At 34.0% G+C, this 18,718-nt stretch overlaps 1 protein-coding gene across 1 annotated transcript; it reads right to left on the bottom strand.

Annotated features, from left to right (window-relative positions):
- Window positions 1–4,185: 4,185 nt before the first annotated feature.
- On the bottom strand, window positions 4,186–13,026 carry LOC132309379 (uncharacterized). The gene is made up of 15 exons (XM_059807696.1): window positions 12,942–13,026; window positions 10,243–10,359; window positions 9,910–10,041; window positions 9,597–9,728; window positions 9,196–9,327; window positions 8,876–9,007; window positions 8,558–8,683; window positions 8,228–8,359; window positions 7,847–7,978; window positions 7,566–7,649; window positions 7,251–7,382; window positions 6,886–7,014; window positions 6,334–6,420; window positions 4,954–5,015; window positions 4,186–4,649 (listed from the first exon to the last, which is right to left on the bottom strand). The coding sequence occupies exons 1-15, from the start codon at window positions 13,024–13,026 to the stop codon at window positions 4,626–4,628; spliced, it is 1,638 nt and encodes a 545-aa protein (XP_059663679.1). The 3' UTR covers window positions 4,186–4,625.
- Window positions 13,027–18,718: the final 5,692 nt, after the last annotated feature.

The raw sequence follows: 18,718 nt of genomic DNA, 5'->3' as shown, positions 1-18,718 counted from the left end.
ATCTCCTCACAACACTCACCCTTAAACCCCTTACATCTTTTCTCTCTCCTTTCTCTAAACCCCTCATACCCATCTCTATTTATAGAGTCTTCAAAACTCAATTCCTTGTTGGACAAGTATTCCTCAAATCCAATTTCTTGTTGGATAAGGATCAACTTACCTACAAGGAGTTACCATATCCATCTTCAACTCTAAAATAGTAGGTATAACTTCTTTCCCAAATCTTTAGCCTTTTTCCCCAAGTCTTCTGAATTCCTAAACCAACCAGGAAACTTTTTCTCGCACCTTTCAAAACGAAAAAGGAAACTAATTTTCTGCGCATAAATTTTGAGCCACAAACCTAACAATCTCCACCTTGGCTCAAAATTCTATCTTCACGTGTTTCTCCATAGCTCCACCTTGAACAAGAATCTCTTTATAGTTCCACCTCAAGCTCTTCATAGCTCCACCTCAACTAAAAATTTCTCCACCTCAAATAAAGCACTATGATGAACTTGAGAAACACTTTAACAATCTCCACCTTTTCTCAAATTCATCATTCTTCATTTTTTCTTCTATCTTCTCTATCCACCCCATTGGTGTTCAATTGCTCACGCATGGCAACCCACCAATCTTTAAACTCATCTTCATCAATTACTTTTATGGCTCAAAGCAACAAACCTCTCCTCTTCACTCATCATATTCCGCTTTGCTCTTTATCGGGCTTAAAGCAAACCTCTTCATTCTTCACACCCCTTGCCCCATCTTGAGAACTAGCACCTACTTTTGACTTGTCCTTAAAACTTGTTCCTCGTGGGCTTCACCTCTATCACCTTTGCCCCATCTTGAAGATGAGCATCCTCTGGTTTGCCACAAGACTTATTCCTAATGGACTTCACGCCATCAGCTTCTTCATACCTTTGTGTCATCATCAACTTTGATTGAATCTCCATAGCACCTCACTATCATCCTCTGTTCTGACAAACTTCGCAGCAATCTTTTTCTACTAATCTTCAGGACCAATCACAGGCTCTGACCCACCATCGGCTCTGATACCAGTTGTTGGGGATAATTAACTCCCTCCAACCCACTCAATGGTCGGCTGTTATTGAGAGTTAAATCCCTCCTTCATCACACACAGCAGAAACATCATCACATCACATCAACACAAGCATATATGGAAATAACAATCATACACATCCACGCACAACACAATATTTTACATGGTTCACCCAACTCTAGGATTACGTCCATGAGAGAGAGAGATTTCACTATTATGAATTAAGGAAGAGAATATACAACCACATGTTAAAACCTCCACTCACTTACTCATCATCTCTTTCGAGGCTACATGTATACACTCGAGAACTACATATACTCTCCCCTCTCCTCACAACACTCACCCTTAAACCCCTTACATCTTTTCTCTCTCCCTCTCTAAACCCCTCATACCCATCTTTATTTATAGAGTCTTCAAAACTCAATTCCTTGTTACACAAGTATTCCTTAAATCCAATTTCTTGTTGGACAAGGATCAACTTACCTACAAGGAGTTACCATATCCATCTTCAACTCTAAAATAGCAGGTATAACTTCTTTTCCAAATCTTTAGCCTTTTCCCCCAAGTTTTCTAGATTCCAAAACCAATCAGGAAACTATTTCTCGCAGCTTCCAAAACGAAAAAGGAAACTAATTTTCTGCGCACAAATTTTAAGCCACAAACCTAACAATGTGCAAATATATGGGTTAAATCATTCATGACATGCTCTGCTGCTACCGTAACAAAGTTTTCTTCCATTTTCTTTTTCTTTTTATTTTTGACAATCAATGTAATTTACTAATTTACTTTTTTACATTTACTTTTCCTATTTGAATTAGATTATATGTTGTCTAGGGGTTTTGTCACGATTGTCCAAGGGAGAGATTGTGAGATATAAATGTCGTAGTTGGCTAATTTTGGTGTGAAAATGTATCTAATCGAGTTGTAATTTTTGTTTTACTTTGAGTCTTGATTTCAGAGGCCGATGATGTAGAATTGATTGCCAAAGCCTTTATGGCCCCAAACGGGTATGTTGACAGATTTTATGGGCTAATCTCGAAGTATTCGTTTTTGACCCATTCGGAATTTTTGTTCGTTATCTAAACGAACTCGGATCATATTTTATATTTAGTAGTTTTATTTGATTTGGTTTCTTTCTCTAATTTTTTTCGCAATTTTTAGAGAAACTTTGCTTATTTTCGAGTATTAAAGACTAGGTTTCCTTATTTTATAAGAATTCGTGTTGCACTTAGTTTTCTTATGAATTAGTTTTTTTTTTTTGGTTATAAATATATGTATAATGCAGAGATCAAAATCACATATTTATCAATACAATTATCAGATTTTTCTGGATTTATCTTTTGTTTTGTGGATTCAAAAACCGTACTTTGTGGCTTCAAAGTAAATCGTTCTTTATGAACAAATTTATCACTTTCCCTTGGGTCAGCGAAACTACAATGATAAGAATTCTTCAATTCAATTAGAAAATTATTTAGAGCAAGAATATGAGTGAGGATACACATTGCACTTATGATTAAGTCGAATTAGGTTGTATTTTATTTTATTTTATTTTTTTTAAGTTTTTGAACTTAAAAGTGAAAACTGCAGTGTGCAACTGGTCCAACTTATCTTCCACCTGTCGCACTTGATCAATATTCAATGAACCAAATTTTGAAAATTTAGATTTGTAACTGTTAAAGTCCAACAGGTGGCACTAAGTTCGACCCGTCACGCTTTACTGGGTTAAAAGTGGAAACTATATTTATTGAATCTTCTTTCCTTCCTTTTTGATCTAGACTTGTTAGGGAAGTTCATGTACGACCATGACTGTTAAGACTCTAATGTTTATATAACACTTTTTCTCTCATGATTTGACACGGCTTTTGAAATGAAAATTCAGCAATTAGAATGAGCCTTTTTTAGTGTTTTACACAAAATCATCTTTAATTTTTCTATGTAATTTTCCGTTTTGAGAGCACACACTATTTCACACAAGTGATATCAGGTTGTTGGTTCTCATTCAGATCAAAGTTCATGCCAATTAAAGGTTTGGTTGATTTCGTTCAAAGAAGTATGATTTTCGTTTTACTTTCTTAAATTCATATTTGAAGGAAGGATTATCCGATCGTGCTACAAAAGGCACAAAACATTCACAGAGTATTCGTTTTCTACTAGCAATATTTCTTTACGGATTAAGGAATAAATCTGAAGTTGGAGCGATTGAATAGGTAAATAGGAAAAAAATATCAAGCAACATTGTCGGAAGCTTTTTCTTAATTTTTTTTCCAAGTTCGAGAGGTTCGAGCCTTCAAATCAAACTTCCATAGCATTACTTTTAAAAACAAGGAAAATTAATATGGTATATTATTAACATTATACAATATCAATAATTTATAGTTGCTATACAGCCCAAGAAACTAATCCCTGAGATTGCATCACTCATCCTTCCCCTTTTCCTTTCCGTCCATTTTTCAATCTGTCCAACTAAATGAATATAGGCACTGGGAGGGCAATTGCCCCGCACTACAAATTTTTTTATTTGCATTTTTTATACATAACTTCTGATAATTCTAAAAGTTTCTCCACTAAAATGTTAAAATATTCATAAAAGACCTTAATAAAAACTTGCAAAAGTAAGAAAAATCCCTCAATATTTAACTAAGAAAAATCCCTCAATATTTTACTCATTTGCCCAACAAAATTTTCAAAATTTAATAATGACCCATGTTCAATAAAAATTTAGAAAAGGCTCCTCCCTTGTTACTGAATTTTCTGTTATTTGTATTTAATTTCTATACACAAATTTTGATAATTATAAGAGTGCCCCGATTGAACTCCTAAAAAATTCACAAAAGACCGTAGGAAAAACTTATGTCGATCAAATTCTCCAAAACCAGAGAAGCCAGGTCTACAGTGGCTGCTTGGAGTCTTCCTAGTTCTGTTTTTGATTTGAAAGGTTCCCTCCCCACAAATGGATCCTTGTTTTGATTTCCCTCTGTTGAAGGGTCTGTGTTTTGCCCTGTTTCTGTTGCTTCAACTGCTTTTCAATTTGCAGTTTGCAGCAACAGTTTGATTGGGTTTTTGGGCTGGGCTAGTAAGGCTTTCGGCCTGTTTTACTTTGCCTGTTTGGGCTTTGCTTTCTTGTAAAAAACAAAAACAAAAAGTCTTCAATACACTATCTCCAACTTGAAGAATTAGAACATTATTCCAAATAACTATTACGACCAAACATTTGATGCCCTGACATCAATACATTACCTCCAAACTTACAAGACCAAGGAAGAACAAATTAAGTGAAAAAAAACATATATACAACCTATAAAGGACAAAATGCCATTACTGACATAGTACAGTAGAGACTTGAAATGCCTGTAGAACTTGGGAGGCCGTCGCATGCGAGCCTTTCCAAATGCTAGTATAGCAATGCACAGAAGAGAAGCCGCTGTAACTGCTACGAGCTTTAGGTCCCTATTGTCACTCCTCCAAAATGACAAGCCATATGTTACAGGAGGGATTAAGCCGAAAACTAAGAAAGATAACACAGCAATTGTTGAATGGAGTAAGAAATTTTCTTGCTCGCCCAGTAGTTCTTTGTACTGATCTGCTTCTACATTTCTTTCATTTGAGGTGCCTATAGGACCATCATATTTGAGTTCCATAAGCTGTAAGGTAACAGATGAGTCGAAGATGCAAAAAAAATAATATATATATATATATATATATATATATATAATGACTTGGGATTCTCAATCCACAACCAGAGTGTTAGCCCCCTTTAATCAACAACATCAAAACCATGCATTTATATATATATATATATATATATATAGAATGCAACCTTATACGAAACCTAAACTCACTACTGGGAGCCAACAGCCACTAATGTGAACTGTCTGTATTTGTCGGCAGAGAGAGACAACATGAATCCTACTCACATTATGAACAATGATCAGAAGTCCACCAATCAGAAATGCCAATCCCAAAGCTACAATGTTCCCTGCAACAACTCAAAACAAAATATCTTTTAGCAAAATGTAGTTTATTTTCCAAAATGAAATAAAAGCAATAGTTGTAAAACAGTACATTTTTCTCAAAAGTATATAGTTGTGCGAGAAAATGTGCAAGTATCCTCGTAGTGATATTAAGCTTACTTCTAGACGAATCTCGAAATGTATTTTCACATTGATCAGAGAAGATAAAGTAATACTATCATCCAGGTAAATTCTAAGACTATGCACACTCTCCTAAGGTTTGAAATAGACAAGATTTCTGGTATATTAATGTGCAGGTCCATAAACTGGCAGATAATTTTCCCAAAGGTCTACCATTGTTTCAGGGTCACTGTTTGGTGGAATGGTAAAAAGCTTTAGCTAAAAACTATTTCGGATTTGAGTTACTTCAAATATATTCCATGCACATGACACCAAAAAAAAGATTGGCATTAATATAATATTCTAAACATAATAAACAGCGTGTCATGCTGAATGTAAATGTCGAATGTAAACAGGCATGGGCATGATGCGCTCAATATAAAGGAAGTTGATTACTCGTTTTATAACCTAAAACTTCAGTGGGGCAATTATATATAATACTGTATCAAAAATACAGTGAGGCTGTAGATTTAAGATTTCAACAAAAATTTTAAGTATATAAAAAAATAAAAAAAAAATTAAAAAAAAATTTGTCTGTCCCTGGCTGATACTATATGAAACTTAGTACCTATGAAAAACTTAATCCAATTGTTATATAATGACCTTTCCTATATTTGGTGGCTGCAGCAGCAGATGACACAGCACTTAGGCTTCCAATTGATCCCACTAAACCGCCATAGACAATGCTTTTTAGGATATTGTATTTTAGAGCCGTTTCTTTTACTTGCAGTAAATTGTGTGCTCCGAAACACTCCTGGTTTGACTTGCCCTGCTTCAAGCATTGTTGCGTCAGCTCCTGCATGCATTATTATGTTTTGGAACAACTGTCTCATATCTCAAATATAAGTTTAGACAGCCATATATGCATGATCCATTAGTCTATATACCAAATGTTTGTAGTAAGAAAAATATGCAAATTGTTAATCTAAACGATAATCTTTGCAGAACTTTGGAACTTCAATCAATTGGCATGATAAACCAAGGAAATTAATCTTGAGTCAGGGAAAGGACTAAATTTCATATTGGACTGTGTTGTGATATATGATGTACATGGAAAATCCAGGAATACCCTATTGTCAGATATAAGACTAATTGGGACTCCGAAGAGAATAGCACAATTAGACACGGTTAGCAGGATTTGCAGAGAGATTATAGTTTACTTACCTTGCTTTTTGATTTCTACATTCTTTATATCTTCAATTTCACTCTCTAATTTTGTGGGAAGTGCAGCCCCTTCCACGGGGTTTTCATCTGCATGAGTTCCAATTTTCTATTCAATGTATCACAACTTCCTAAAAAAATTTCTTGCTAATGTTACAGATAACGATAATAAGCAGAAGATCATTGAAAAAAATATATAAGTATATATTTCAAGGGGGAATTTCATTTTATCTAAAGAAATCCCTTTTTTGGAATGCTTCTCCAAATAACGATTACTTGAAATTTGTCCCCTGAAAGAAAAACTCATTCGGACATATGAGATCAATATGGTGCCGCAAGGTTATTTTTGTTCGAATGCTGCTAATGATCATTTTCTGATTAAGTGTATCAAGCACAAAGTAAACGAGAAAAAAAATTTTGAGTTACAAATATGTAACTTGTTGTAGAATAAAGTGGTTACGAGCACTCGAAAAATAATACAATAATAATGGACACTTCGAGTAAGAGTCCTGAAAATGAATTAAGTAGGATATAGGACTGGAGACAATGTATTACCTTGCTCAAGCATGGTATTCATCTCTTTATCTACTACATCAGACGGTGGAAGAATTTCATTTGCAGCAGCTATTTGCTGAGAAATTTGTGTCTTGTCATTTTTGTTGATATGCTGCTCATGATCACTATCTGAATAAGCATATCAAACACAAAGAAGACCAAATAATATAAGCATGACAAGAAATTTTTTGAGTTAGAAATATGTAACTTGTTGCAAAATAAAGTAGTTGTAAGAATTACCAAAAAATAAAAATAAAAATAAAGTAGTTATAAACACACACAAAAATAATTCAATAAAGTGAATACTTCGAATTAGAGTCCTGAAAATTTGTATGTAGAATATAAGAATACCAACAATGTATTACCTTGTTCAAGCACTGAATATTCCTCCTTGTCAGCAATATCAGATGTGGGAAGATTTTCTTTTGCAGCAGGCTTCTGTTGAGAAATTTGTGTCGCAAAGTCATTTTTGTTGGTATGCTGCTTATGATCAATTTCTGAATAAGCATATAACACAAAGAAGACCAAAGAAAATAAGCATGAGAAGAAATATTTTGAGTTACAAATATGTAACTTGTTGCAGAATAAGCGCTAAAAAAATAATTCAATAAAAGTGAATACTACGAGTTAAGTCCTGAAAACGAGTCAAGTACAATATAAGAATACCAACAATGTATTACCTTTCTCAAGAACCGTATTCTCCTCTTTATCTGCAATTTTTGTAGCACGGTTTTGTTGAGAAATTTGTGTCCCAATGTCATTTTCTGAATAAACATATGAAACACAAAGAAGACAAAATAAATTAAGCATGAGAAGAAATTCTTTGAGTTACAAATATGTAATTTGTAGTAGAAAAAGTAGTTACAAGTACAAGATAAATATTACAATAATAGTTGATACTCTTAAGTTAGAACTCAAAAAATGAGTTAAGTAAAAAACAGGACTGCAGACAATGCATTACCTTGCTCAAGCATGGTATTCTCCTCTTTATCTTCAATATCAGACGGGAGAATATTTTCATTTGCAGCAGGTTTTTGTTGAGACATTTGTAGTGCAAAGTAATTTTTTTTAATATGCTGCTTATGATCATTTTCTGAATAAGCATATCAAACAAAAAGAAGACCAAAGAAAATAAGCATTAGAAGATTTTTTTTTTTTTAGTTAAAAATATGTAACTAGTTTCAGAATAAAGTAGTTATAAGAATTACTGAAAAAATAAAAATAAAAATATTACAATAAACACACAAAAAAATAATAATAATAATTTAATAAAAGTGAATACTTCGAGTTAGAGTCTTGAAAATGAGTAAAGTAGAATATTGTACTACCAAAAATGTATTACCTTGCTCAAGCACCGTATTCTCCTCTTTGTCTGCAATATCAGACATGGGAAGATTTTCATTTGCAGCAGGTTTTTGTTGAGAAATTAGTGTCGCAAAGTCATTTTTGTTGGTATGCTGCTCATGATCATTTTCTGAATAAGCAGATCAAACACAAAAAAGACCAAAGAAAAGAAGCTTGAGAATAAATTTTTTTGAGTTACAAATATGTAACTTCTTGTAAAATAACATAATTATAAGCACTAAAAAAACAATTCAGTAAAAGTGAATACTTCGAGTTAGAGTCCAGCAAATGGGTTAAATAGAATATAGGACTATCAACAATGTATTACCTTTCCCAAGAAGGATATTCTGCTCGTTCTCTATAATATCAGACGTGGGAAGATTTTCAATGGCAGGAGGATTTTGTTGAGAAATTTTTGTCGCAATGTCATTTTTTTTGGCACGCTGCTTATGATCTAAGCATATGAAGCACAAACAGAACAAAGAGAATAAGCATGAGAATAATTTTTTTCAGATAAAAATATGCAACTTCTTGTAGAATAAAGTAGTTAAAAGCACTAGAAAAATAAGACAATAACAATGCATAATATGAGCTAGAGTCTTGAGAATGAGTTTAGTAGAATGTAGCACTGCAGACAATGTATTACCTTGCTCATGCACGACGTGCTCTTGTTTGCCTGCAATATTAGACAAGGGAAGATTTTCAATGGGAGCAGGTTCTTGATGAGAAGTTTGTGTCGTAAAGTCATTTTTGTTGATATGACGCTTAGGATCATTTTCTGAATAAGCATATTAAACACAAAGAAGACCAAAGCAAATAAGCATCAGAAGAAATATGTAATTTGTTGCATAATAAAGTAGTTATATATAATAAGCACTAAAAATATAATTTAATAAAAGTGAATACTTTGAGTTAGAATCTTGAAACTGAGTTAAGTAGAATATAGGAATACCAACAATGTATTACCTTTCTCAAGCACCGTATTCTCCTCTTTATCTGCAATATCATAAATGGGAATATTTTCATTTTCATCAGGTTTTTGTTGAGAAATTTGTGTCGCAAAGTCATTTTTGTTGATATGATGCTTGTGATCATTTTCTGAATAAGCATATCAAGCACAAAAAAAATCAAAGAATATAAGAATGAGAAGAAATTTTTTGAGTTAGAAATGTGTAAATTGTTGCCCAATAAAATAGTTATACAAGAGCTAAAAAAATAATTCAATAAAAGTGAATACACGGAATTAGAGTCCTAAAAATGAGTTAAGTAGAATATAGGAGTACAAATATGTTGGAGTTGTTCTGCACAATCAATTAGAACTGGATCGTAATCAGACTCTACAAAACCACCACAAAATAATGTATTACCTTTCTCAAGCACCGTTTTCTCCTCTTTATCTGCAATATCAGACGTGGGAAGATTTTCAATAGCTGCTGGGTTTTGTGGAGAAATTTGGGTCACAAAGTCATTTTTGTTGTTATGCTGCTTTTGATAATTTTCTGATTAAGCATATCAAGTACAAAAAAAACCAAGAAGAAATTTTTTGAGTTAGAAATATGTAAATTGTTTCGGAATAAAATATTTATAAGCACTAAAAAAATAATTCAAAAATATAAATACTTCCAGTTGGAGTCCTCAAAATGAGTTAAGGAGAATAAAGAACTACCAACAATATATTACCTTGCTCAAGCACCGTATACTCCTCTTTATCTGCAATATCAGACGTGGGAAGATTTTCATTTGCAACAGGTTTTTGTTGAGAAATTTGTGTTGCAAACTCATTTTGATTGGTATGCTGCTTATCATCATTTTCTGAATAAACATATCAGACACAAAGAAGACCAAAGAAAATAAGCAAGAGAATAAAGTTTTTGAGTTAAACATATTTAAATTATTGCAGAATAAAGTAGTTCGAAGCACTAAAAAAATAATTCAATAAAAGTGAATACTACGAGTTTAATTGTATCCTCAAAATGAGTGAAGCAGATTAAAGGACTACCAACAATGTATTACCTTTCTTAAGCACCGTATTCTCATCTTTTTCTGCAATATCAGATGTTGGAAGATTTTCATTTACAGCAGGTTTTTCTGCATAGTCATTTTTGTTGGTATGCTGCTTATGATCATTTTCTGAATAAGCATATCAAAGAAAAAGAAGACCAAAGAAAACAAGTATATATGAGAAGAATATTTTTGAGTTACAAATATTTTACTTGTTGCACTATAAAGTAGTTATAAGCACTGAAAAAATAATTGAATAAGAGTTACCCAAAAAAAAAAGTTAATTAATCATAAGCAGCATAAGAAAATAATTTCTTAGCACCTTGTTAAGTGAATGGCAGATTAATTAATTCTCCAAATACATTCATTTCAAAGTTCATCGTTAAATTTTGTGATTTTATCTGAAATAAACTAAAAGACATTATTATTATTATTATTTGGATAAATCTGGCTATACATTATTGGTTACCTTGTTGCTTCATTTTCAGTTTCATTCTCATTGAGAGTCATATACACATCACTGCATGTCAGGACCTTATTGTATATATTTAATTAGTTTATCTGTAATAGAGCTTACCTTACCTGAAAAAGTATATATACAGCTATATATACACAAATGAAGGTGTGTATGAGTTTGTGTAAAACTCATGCATCAGACTCTAAATTATTGTATTCAAATCATTATTAATATTTCACTAAATTCAAAGTTCAATTTTCAAGATTTTGAACGAGTTGTCTCAAGAGCTATTTGTAAGAATAACAATCACTAATTATTTTAATAAATTAACATACAGATGCCAAGGCTATTGTAGCAATAATGATACATCCATAGTACTATATATAAGAGAGATAAACATGCATTTTTTGGAACTAAATTCTTGCCTTTGTTTCCTAGAAAATATATAAATAAAATTTAGATGACCAGTAAATAAATAAAGAAAGAAACTTAAAATGGCCAGCAAGAAAAGAAAAAACAACTAGACACAATGCATGAGTGAACAAAATAGTTAGGAGTGAGTGATTTACTTTTATTGGCAAAGAATATATTAAAAAATTGGATGAGTTTCAATACATGCCCCGGAGGTACTATGCGATCTGCATACCCTTCGTGTTGATGCTGCCTTCCTTGTTCAATATCCATTACTTGCAGAAACCCTAAAAACTCGCCTTCTTTACCTTCTTCAATGAGAGCTCTGCAATGCTTCTACAGCTCATCTTTGACTCTCAAACTCCTTATATAGCCATTTTTAGGTCAATGATTAATATGCAACAAATATAATATTATATATACTTAATTATATTATGATTGAGATATGAGAATGCAAGCTGTAACTTCTCATCTATGAAGAAACAAAACTTATTGCTTGCATGGGATGTTTTCTTTTCTTTGTTTTTTGCAAGTTCAACAACTTTCCCAGCCAATATTACAAAACTAGCAACTTTTACAAAATATTTCTAAAAAATACTAGAATTAATTACAAAACTAACACATTTAAATGCTCCTTTGTCCTTTATTCATAGCCCAGAAGACAAGCTATTGAACCCTTGTTATCAAAGCAAATCCCAATTACACTGTACCTACAACCTTACCAAAATGCCCCAAATTGCACTATATTATTATTATTAGTATTTTCTTCTTTAATTAAATTCTCTTTTATTAAATTAAATAAATAAGTAAATGATTTAAAATATTTTTTACTTTTAATTACAGATATAGATATAGATATAATTAACTATACAAGGTAGTACATTTTGATAAGTTTCTACATGAAGGACAATTGAGTAATTGAATGGAATGGATAAGGGCTGAGATATATTTTGGTCCATTAAGAGAAGTGAGCAGTTAAATGTGTTAGTTTTGGTCTTTTGTCAAATGTTGTAAATATTTAATTAAAATTGTTAGTTTTGTAAAGCTAGCTCCAAAAAAAGTTGTTGAATTTGCATTTTTATTTTTTAAATACATTTTATTAGCACAAAAATACCGTTCCACGTGGTTTTTCTGATTCAATAATTTACACTAATTTGTTTCCTTGACTTAAGAATTGCAGGTTAAGGTTGACTTAGTTTTGTAATACATTAACTTTATTTATTACTCGTCATGCAAGGTTGACTTAGTTTTCTGCTACATACGTCACATATTGCACGTCGGGATTTCATAGAAGAATACAAACTTAATGATGATACTTTATGGTTTACCGAATAATAATAATTATATTATATATATATATATATATATATATATATATATATGTGTGTGTGTGTGTGTGTGTGTGTGTGTGTGTGTAATATTGGATGAGATCTTATAAAATGGACATTCACATTTCCTTACCCCAATTCTCCTAGATTATCAATTAACCTGTCTGTGCCTCAGTATGAATGCTCCATGCTTGTTAATTAATTATCCCTTCTTTGCTACTGGACATGTGCTCTCCTCTCTCCAGCTCACGCAATCTTAACATCTTGTCCACGGAAGAACATTTTTGTTGCAAGTGTCTTTTTAACTACTTTCGTTTTGTATTAATTTTTTATGACGCATCCTAATCATATAATAAAGAGTTAAATATTTACTAGTAAATATATTGTGCTTCTCTTTCTACACTCCATAAGGAATTCAGTTCTTGAAACGATCCTTGTTATATGGAACAAATTTTGTTGTAAACTCACTCCATCTAAAAAAAGTGTCCATAAGTAACAACTCTGACTCTATCGACCTAGACACAATTTTGATAGGTTTACGGCCATTACAGCTTTAACTCTGATCCTATCTAGACGCAATTCTAGTAGGTTCACATCCATTACGGCTTTAAAACGCGTTGTATCATAGAAGAGTGAAGAACCTACATATAGCACTTCACCTTCCCCAAGCAATGCGTAATCATGACACCCCCTGCCAGTGTGAAAGCTTGTCTAGTGTCTCGCACCCACCCACATCAAACCTGCTTAGAGAGGTCGTCACAATCACTATACCCCCCTTGGAAGCCCAACGTCCTCTTTGGCCACACTTTCGGTTGGCCTCCGACTCTGATACCATTTGTAATAGCCATCATCCTACCCGACACAATATTGTCTGCTTTTGCCTCCCCTAAACTAGAGACTTCTCAAGAGGTCACCCATCCTGGTACTTCCCAGAAGATCACCCATCCTGGTCTCCGGCAACGGTGCCAAAAACTTGATGTGGTTTTGGTGTGTGCCACAAAAATGTGTTATATTTGATATGTCAAATGGATATCAACTTTTACATTTATAAAAGCCACTTAACACGTATACGTGAGTATAGTGAGAAGGGATCGTCCACACAAATTAAACACATGATTGGAGTCTAATTTGACTTAGTGAATGTGAGATTGAAAGGAAGTTTGTTTGGTTTATTAATCTAATGTTCAATTAAATGAAACATGCAATGGAAATAAAACTAAAATAAATAAGGTTTAAGTGATAGGAAGTGAGTCTTAAGGTATAGGAATTGCCACTAAGCTCATGCATTAAACCATATATTTTTAATTAATGGGGAAAAACTTTGTTGTAATCAAAATGTGGTTACAAGCACACATCAATCAAGAGGATAATATAATTTTTAATAAAAAGTATGAACTATCAAATTCAAGCATGAATTGTTTACCTAACTACAATTAACCTAATGGGGTAGTGCAACTCATCAAGAGTACTAAGCATAATCCATTAAACTAATTAACAATTGTATCAAATAAAAACCATGCATGGCCATCACTAAACACAATGTAGAGATTAATCCTCAATTAATTACACATAAGATAACATGCAACCAACATAAATAATCAATAGGAAGAATTATCAATTAAAACCTTGGAACAACCAAGTTTGATTACACAAGACCATAGCACAAATTACAATATATAAATCCCCAAAAATTGAAGAACAAGAGTTTAGTTACACAAGCTTAAGGTTCATCCAAACCCTAAGTGAAGAACTAGCCACTCATGGAGAAGGTAGATGTCATCAAGGTGTCCTCAAGATCCATCTCCATACTTGGGTTCATCATCTTCTTCTTCCTTGGTTGAAACCCTAGAGAGAGAAAATGTAGATCTAGAAGTTCTTTTTAGCTTTTCTATATCAAAATTGTCTAACAATCTCTAACTTTGCTAACAATTGCAAACCCTTGTAAAGATGGTTCAATCCTCTATTTATAGGTGTCCATTGGAGGTTAAAATGAGTCAGACTTATACCATCAAATGATGCAATCTTGCAGCCCTTTGGTCTTTGAAATTCAAGCCTGAAATGAGCAATTAAAACTACCCTACTTAAGTTACGATCGATTGTGGAATTACTGCGATCGATCGCAACTTGTTGCAACTTGAATAGGACCAATCGTGATCCATGGCGGTTAAGCTTGTTTTTATCTTCATCAGGATCGATCGTGAAACTGTAGGATTAATCGTCAAACTTGTAGGATCGATCGTGACCATGAAATTGCTGATTGAGCTTATCTTCTTCAGGATCGATCGCAGACTTGGTAGGATCGATCGTAAAACTTGCAGGTTCAATCGTGACTTCCACTTTTGGGCAATTTTTGGAACTTTTCTTCCTTTGCATTTGTTTGACTCCATAAAGTCTTTAATGAACTGAATTTAGCCCATTTGAACCTTATTGACCTGAAATTGACAATAAACAAATTAAGACTAAAACGAGAAAGTAAAGACAAATAAAGGGTCTAATATACCCAAGATTTAGGACTGAAATGTTCTTATTTTAGCACTTATCAGTCATCCATCCTGCTACTATTCCAGATTAAACATACTTAAATTTGGAGTTCCTGGTGGGTTCACGGCCATCACGGCTTTAAAATTCGTTATGTCATAGATGGGTGTTGAACCTTACAAATAGCAATTCACCTTCCCCGGGTGATTAAGATCATAACACCCTATAGCCTACTAGTTTGGTAGCTCGTCCAGTATCTCGCACCTGTCCACATCATACCAGCCCGCATAGGTCGTCATAATCACCCCCCGTAGGGCCCAACGTTCTCGTTGGCCACATTTCTAGCTTTGCTCTAACTCTGATACCAGAAGTCATCATAACATCTTTTCGTTAAAGCTCGAAGCCAACGGAAAACCTTCAAAAAATAGTACCTAATTTCTAATATGGAGCACTCCGTTAACGTCCACGGAGCGCTCAGAGGGGGCCACGAGCACCACAGTGCACGCCCCAAGCTATCGGTGGACACCCTCGAAGCGCTCAGTGGGCACCCTGGCGCTCATAGTAAGCGCTCGCAGCAGAGTAGGGAGTGCTCGGATAAGCCCAGTAATGGACTTTTTGCCCCTTGTTGTATGCACTCGTGATCCCGAACACTCGTTTGGTCATTTTTTACCTCCTTACCCCTATCCCAACTCACAAGCATGCATTTATAATGCAAAAAGTGAAACATCGAAATATATTTTTCAATCACTTTTCATTTACAAACTTTAATGCACATGCATAGTCATAGTTTCATCATTTACATATCCGAAATGAATCAGAAGTAGTTTAAAAGAATTTAGATATAAGTTTAAACCCTTACAGTTATAATTACAATGCTTTACAAGAATTTATATCGACTAGGCATTTATTACAAAAATATCAAACGATGCTCCTATTCAACCCTAACTATGCTTGTGAGGGTCCGCACCAACCACAACTTCGTTATAACCTAAAAAATGTTAAAGGAATGTGTGAACACGGAGGCTTGGTAGAAGATGCCAAAGGCACCAACTTTGGACTCCCTTGAGCCAGACATCACACATACAGGATAGAAGAAAACCAGGATCATAGTTGGGGTTTTCACTGTATTTAATTCATGATAATCAATCCCAATAATAGTATGTAAGCCTTTCAATATAAGTATGCATAAAATGCAATGCAATGCCCTATAATTTCCTAACCTTGGTCTCAACCGACCACAAACTTAACCTTTACTGGCCTAGACTTTCTCTCTATTGACCCTAAACTTGGCCTTTACCGGCCCCAAATACCACCTACGCTAATCGACTTTACTGAGGCGAGATTGATACTATCCTTGATTCCAAATTCGGTAACCATTTGGGGCCTAGTACCAACTTTACACATCTTACACCAGACTGCGCTCCCTCTAGGTCTAGTTAGCACCGGGCTCACGATACTCGGTCTATTTATAAATTTTCACTTTTGCGCCCATTCTAAGATAGCTTATTTGTCAATCATCTTCCATTTCTTTTCCATTCTAAAATGGCCCATTTTCCTTCTCATTCAAAATTCCTTCCATGCCATGCATATGCATCAATTTCATCAATTCAACCTCAATTCACAACTATACAATAGCAATGACTTCAACATGGAATTCTTTATAATTTAAGCACAAGTATAACATTCTCAAATACTATAATCACAAGTACGTTTCCCATACAATTCATACCAACAAAATGATGCCATAATCAATAATTAAGCAATTTTTGCACCAAGGCCATGTTATACACATATTTAGCATGAAATTTAAACATATTTATACTGCATACGTACACTAGCATGCTTTCATAATATCAAGACATATCTATCTTATTTCACAAGTTGACTTTCAAGAATGAGAGTAAGAGAAATAATAGCAATTTGCTCAATCAAAGGCAAAGTTCAATACATTAAATATCCCTACCTCAAGGTGTAAGCCAAACAAAGCCTTAGCCAAGCCCAATTTCAAAATCCCTCAAAGCCCTAGCAAGATTGGTGTCAAATGGAAGCCATTTTTGTGCTCTTCATTTTTTCCTTCTATGGTTACACCAAAATCCTAATCTAACTCACCCAAATTGAAACTTAAAAGTATAGAGGTATAAATGTATATATATATATATATATATATATATATATATAGAAAAAAAGGGAAAACTTTGAGAGAGTGTGTGTGTGCCTGAGAATGAGGAGGAAAAAGGGGGGTGGTCTTACAAACACACACATAGTCTATGCTTTGCCATTCGTCAACCAATGGTCATATTTATCTTTCTATAAAGTTACCAACATACCCTCATTCACCCACCATAATGCCAACCTTGTCCCAAAAATATCTTCCTCAATCTATAGATACACATATATGTATATGTATGGAAAAAGTCTTTGGAAGAAGGCTAAGAGTTCTTTCACAAAAGGGAGTCCACCAGAGTTCTTAGGCTCCACCGATGTAAAAGTAGCTCATCAGTGGAAGAATGATATCAAGTGTCATCTTCGAATGGTTAAGTGCACGGAGGTTTAGAAATAGATGCTTGCTACCTTCAAGTTGGTTGGAGATTCACTCTAGTGGTAGGAGTCAGTTACCATTGCAGAGATACCATTGCAGAGATAGGACTTCATTGACTTATGCTCAGTTTAGTGCTCACTTTGATCATAAATACTTTCCATATACAGTAGAACATTTAAGAAAATAGAGTTCCTCGGCCTACAGTACGGGGACATGATTGTGCAGAGTATGAGCAGCAGTTTACACGCTTATCTCTATTTGCTCCAAATGAGGTAGATACTGAGGAGAAGAAGCGCATTAGCATTATTAATGGGCTGATATGGCCTATTAAGCAAGTCATTACAATAGTCTAGCCTACACTACTTATGCTCAGGTAATGGACACCGCTTTGCAACTTTACTAGTTGAGGATGGAGTATAGACAGAATAGAGATGAGAAGCGGAATGACAAAGACTCTACTAATCACTCAGTTGAGAAGGATAGGGGCAATGGAGTGGGAAACAATGAGAAGGGTAGATTCTAGGGACAACAACCTTAGAAGAAGCACAAGGGTAATTCAGAAGTTCAAAGAGAGGGAGTTCATACTCAATAGAATGAAGCACCTTAGACTGGACAGGGACACCTACAAAGTAATCACCAGGAGGGGCAGCTATATATTTTTAGAAGTCATTGCTATAAGTGTGGAGAGTATGGGCATTCAACCAAACGATGTCCTGGGATGGCTTAGAGACTGCATAAGTAGCACGGACAGGGGCAACCATTATCTACTCCACAGATTCAACGTGTGCAGGCTCAAACATTTCCAGCCTTACCAGCACCACCGCCACCACATGGGCAGCCTATACAACAGTTGCATCAGGGCAGGATGTACAATGTCATACCATGTGCTGCATGGGCACCTCAGAATAATTGAGGGTATGTTTTTTATTCGCAGTAGATGTAGACATGACTTATTAGATACAAGTGCATTATGTTCATTAGTATCTGGATTGTTTTGACTTATGATGGTGATATATATATATATAAACCATTGATTGTTAGTATGTTATACCACTAGGTGTTAGCGCAATTTATACATGAATTATGGGCATGTTACTAAAGATATTTACATAGTGGATATCTAGCTATGGTAAATGTGTTGATAAGGGAAAATGGAAATTTAAGATATATAACTAGAGTTTTCATTTCATGGATTCGTGAATTCCGAAAACGGAATTCCTTTTGTTAGGGAGGAAGAATGTAATACCCCTATATTTAAAAAGAATTATTTATTAG

Source organism: Cornus florida, unplaced genomic scaffold, assembly GCF_030987335.1.
Source record: "Cornus florida cultivar Cherokee Brave unplaced genomic scaffold, ASM3098733v1 CherokeeBrave_3.0.0_Hap2_Chr05, whole genome shotgun sequence".
Classification (NCBI taxonomy): Eukaryota; Viridiplantae; Streptophyta; class Magnoliopsida; order Cornales; family Cornaceae; genus Cornus; species Cornus florida.
Note: the sequence above shows the minus strand (reverse complement) of the source record. Positions and strands in the feature narration are given on the sequence as shown.

Excerpts from the sequence above, each read along its gene's own strand:
- LOC132309379 (XM_059807696.1), bottom strand. The coding sequence starts at position 13,026 with ATGGATGTGAACCTACTAGAATTGCGTCTAGATAGGATCAGAGTTAAA. Across the intron at positions 7,979-8,227 it reads GAATACGGTGCTTGAGCAAG|AAAATGATCATAAGCAGCAT; the intron begins GTAATACATTTT and ends ATGCTTATTCAG. Across the intron at positions 7,383-7,565 it reads GAATACGGTTCTTGAGAAAG|AAATTGATCATAAGCAGCAT; the intron begins GTAATACATTGT and ends ATGCTTATTCAG.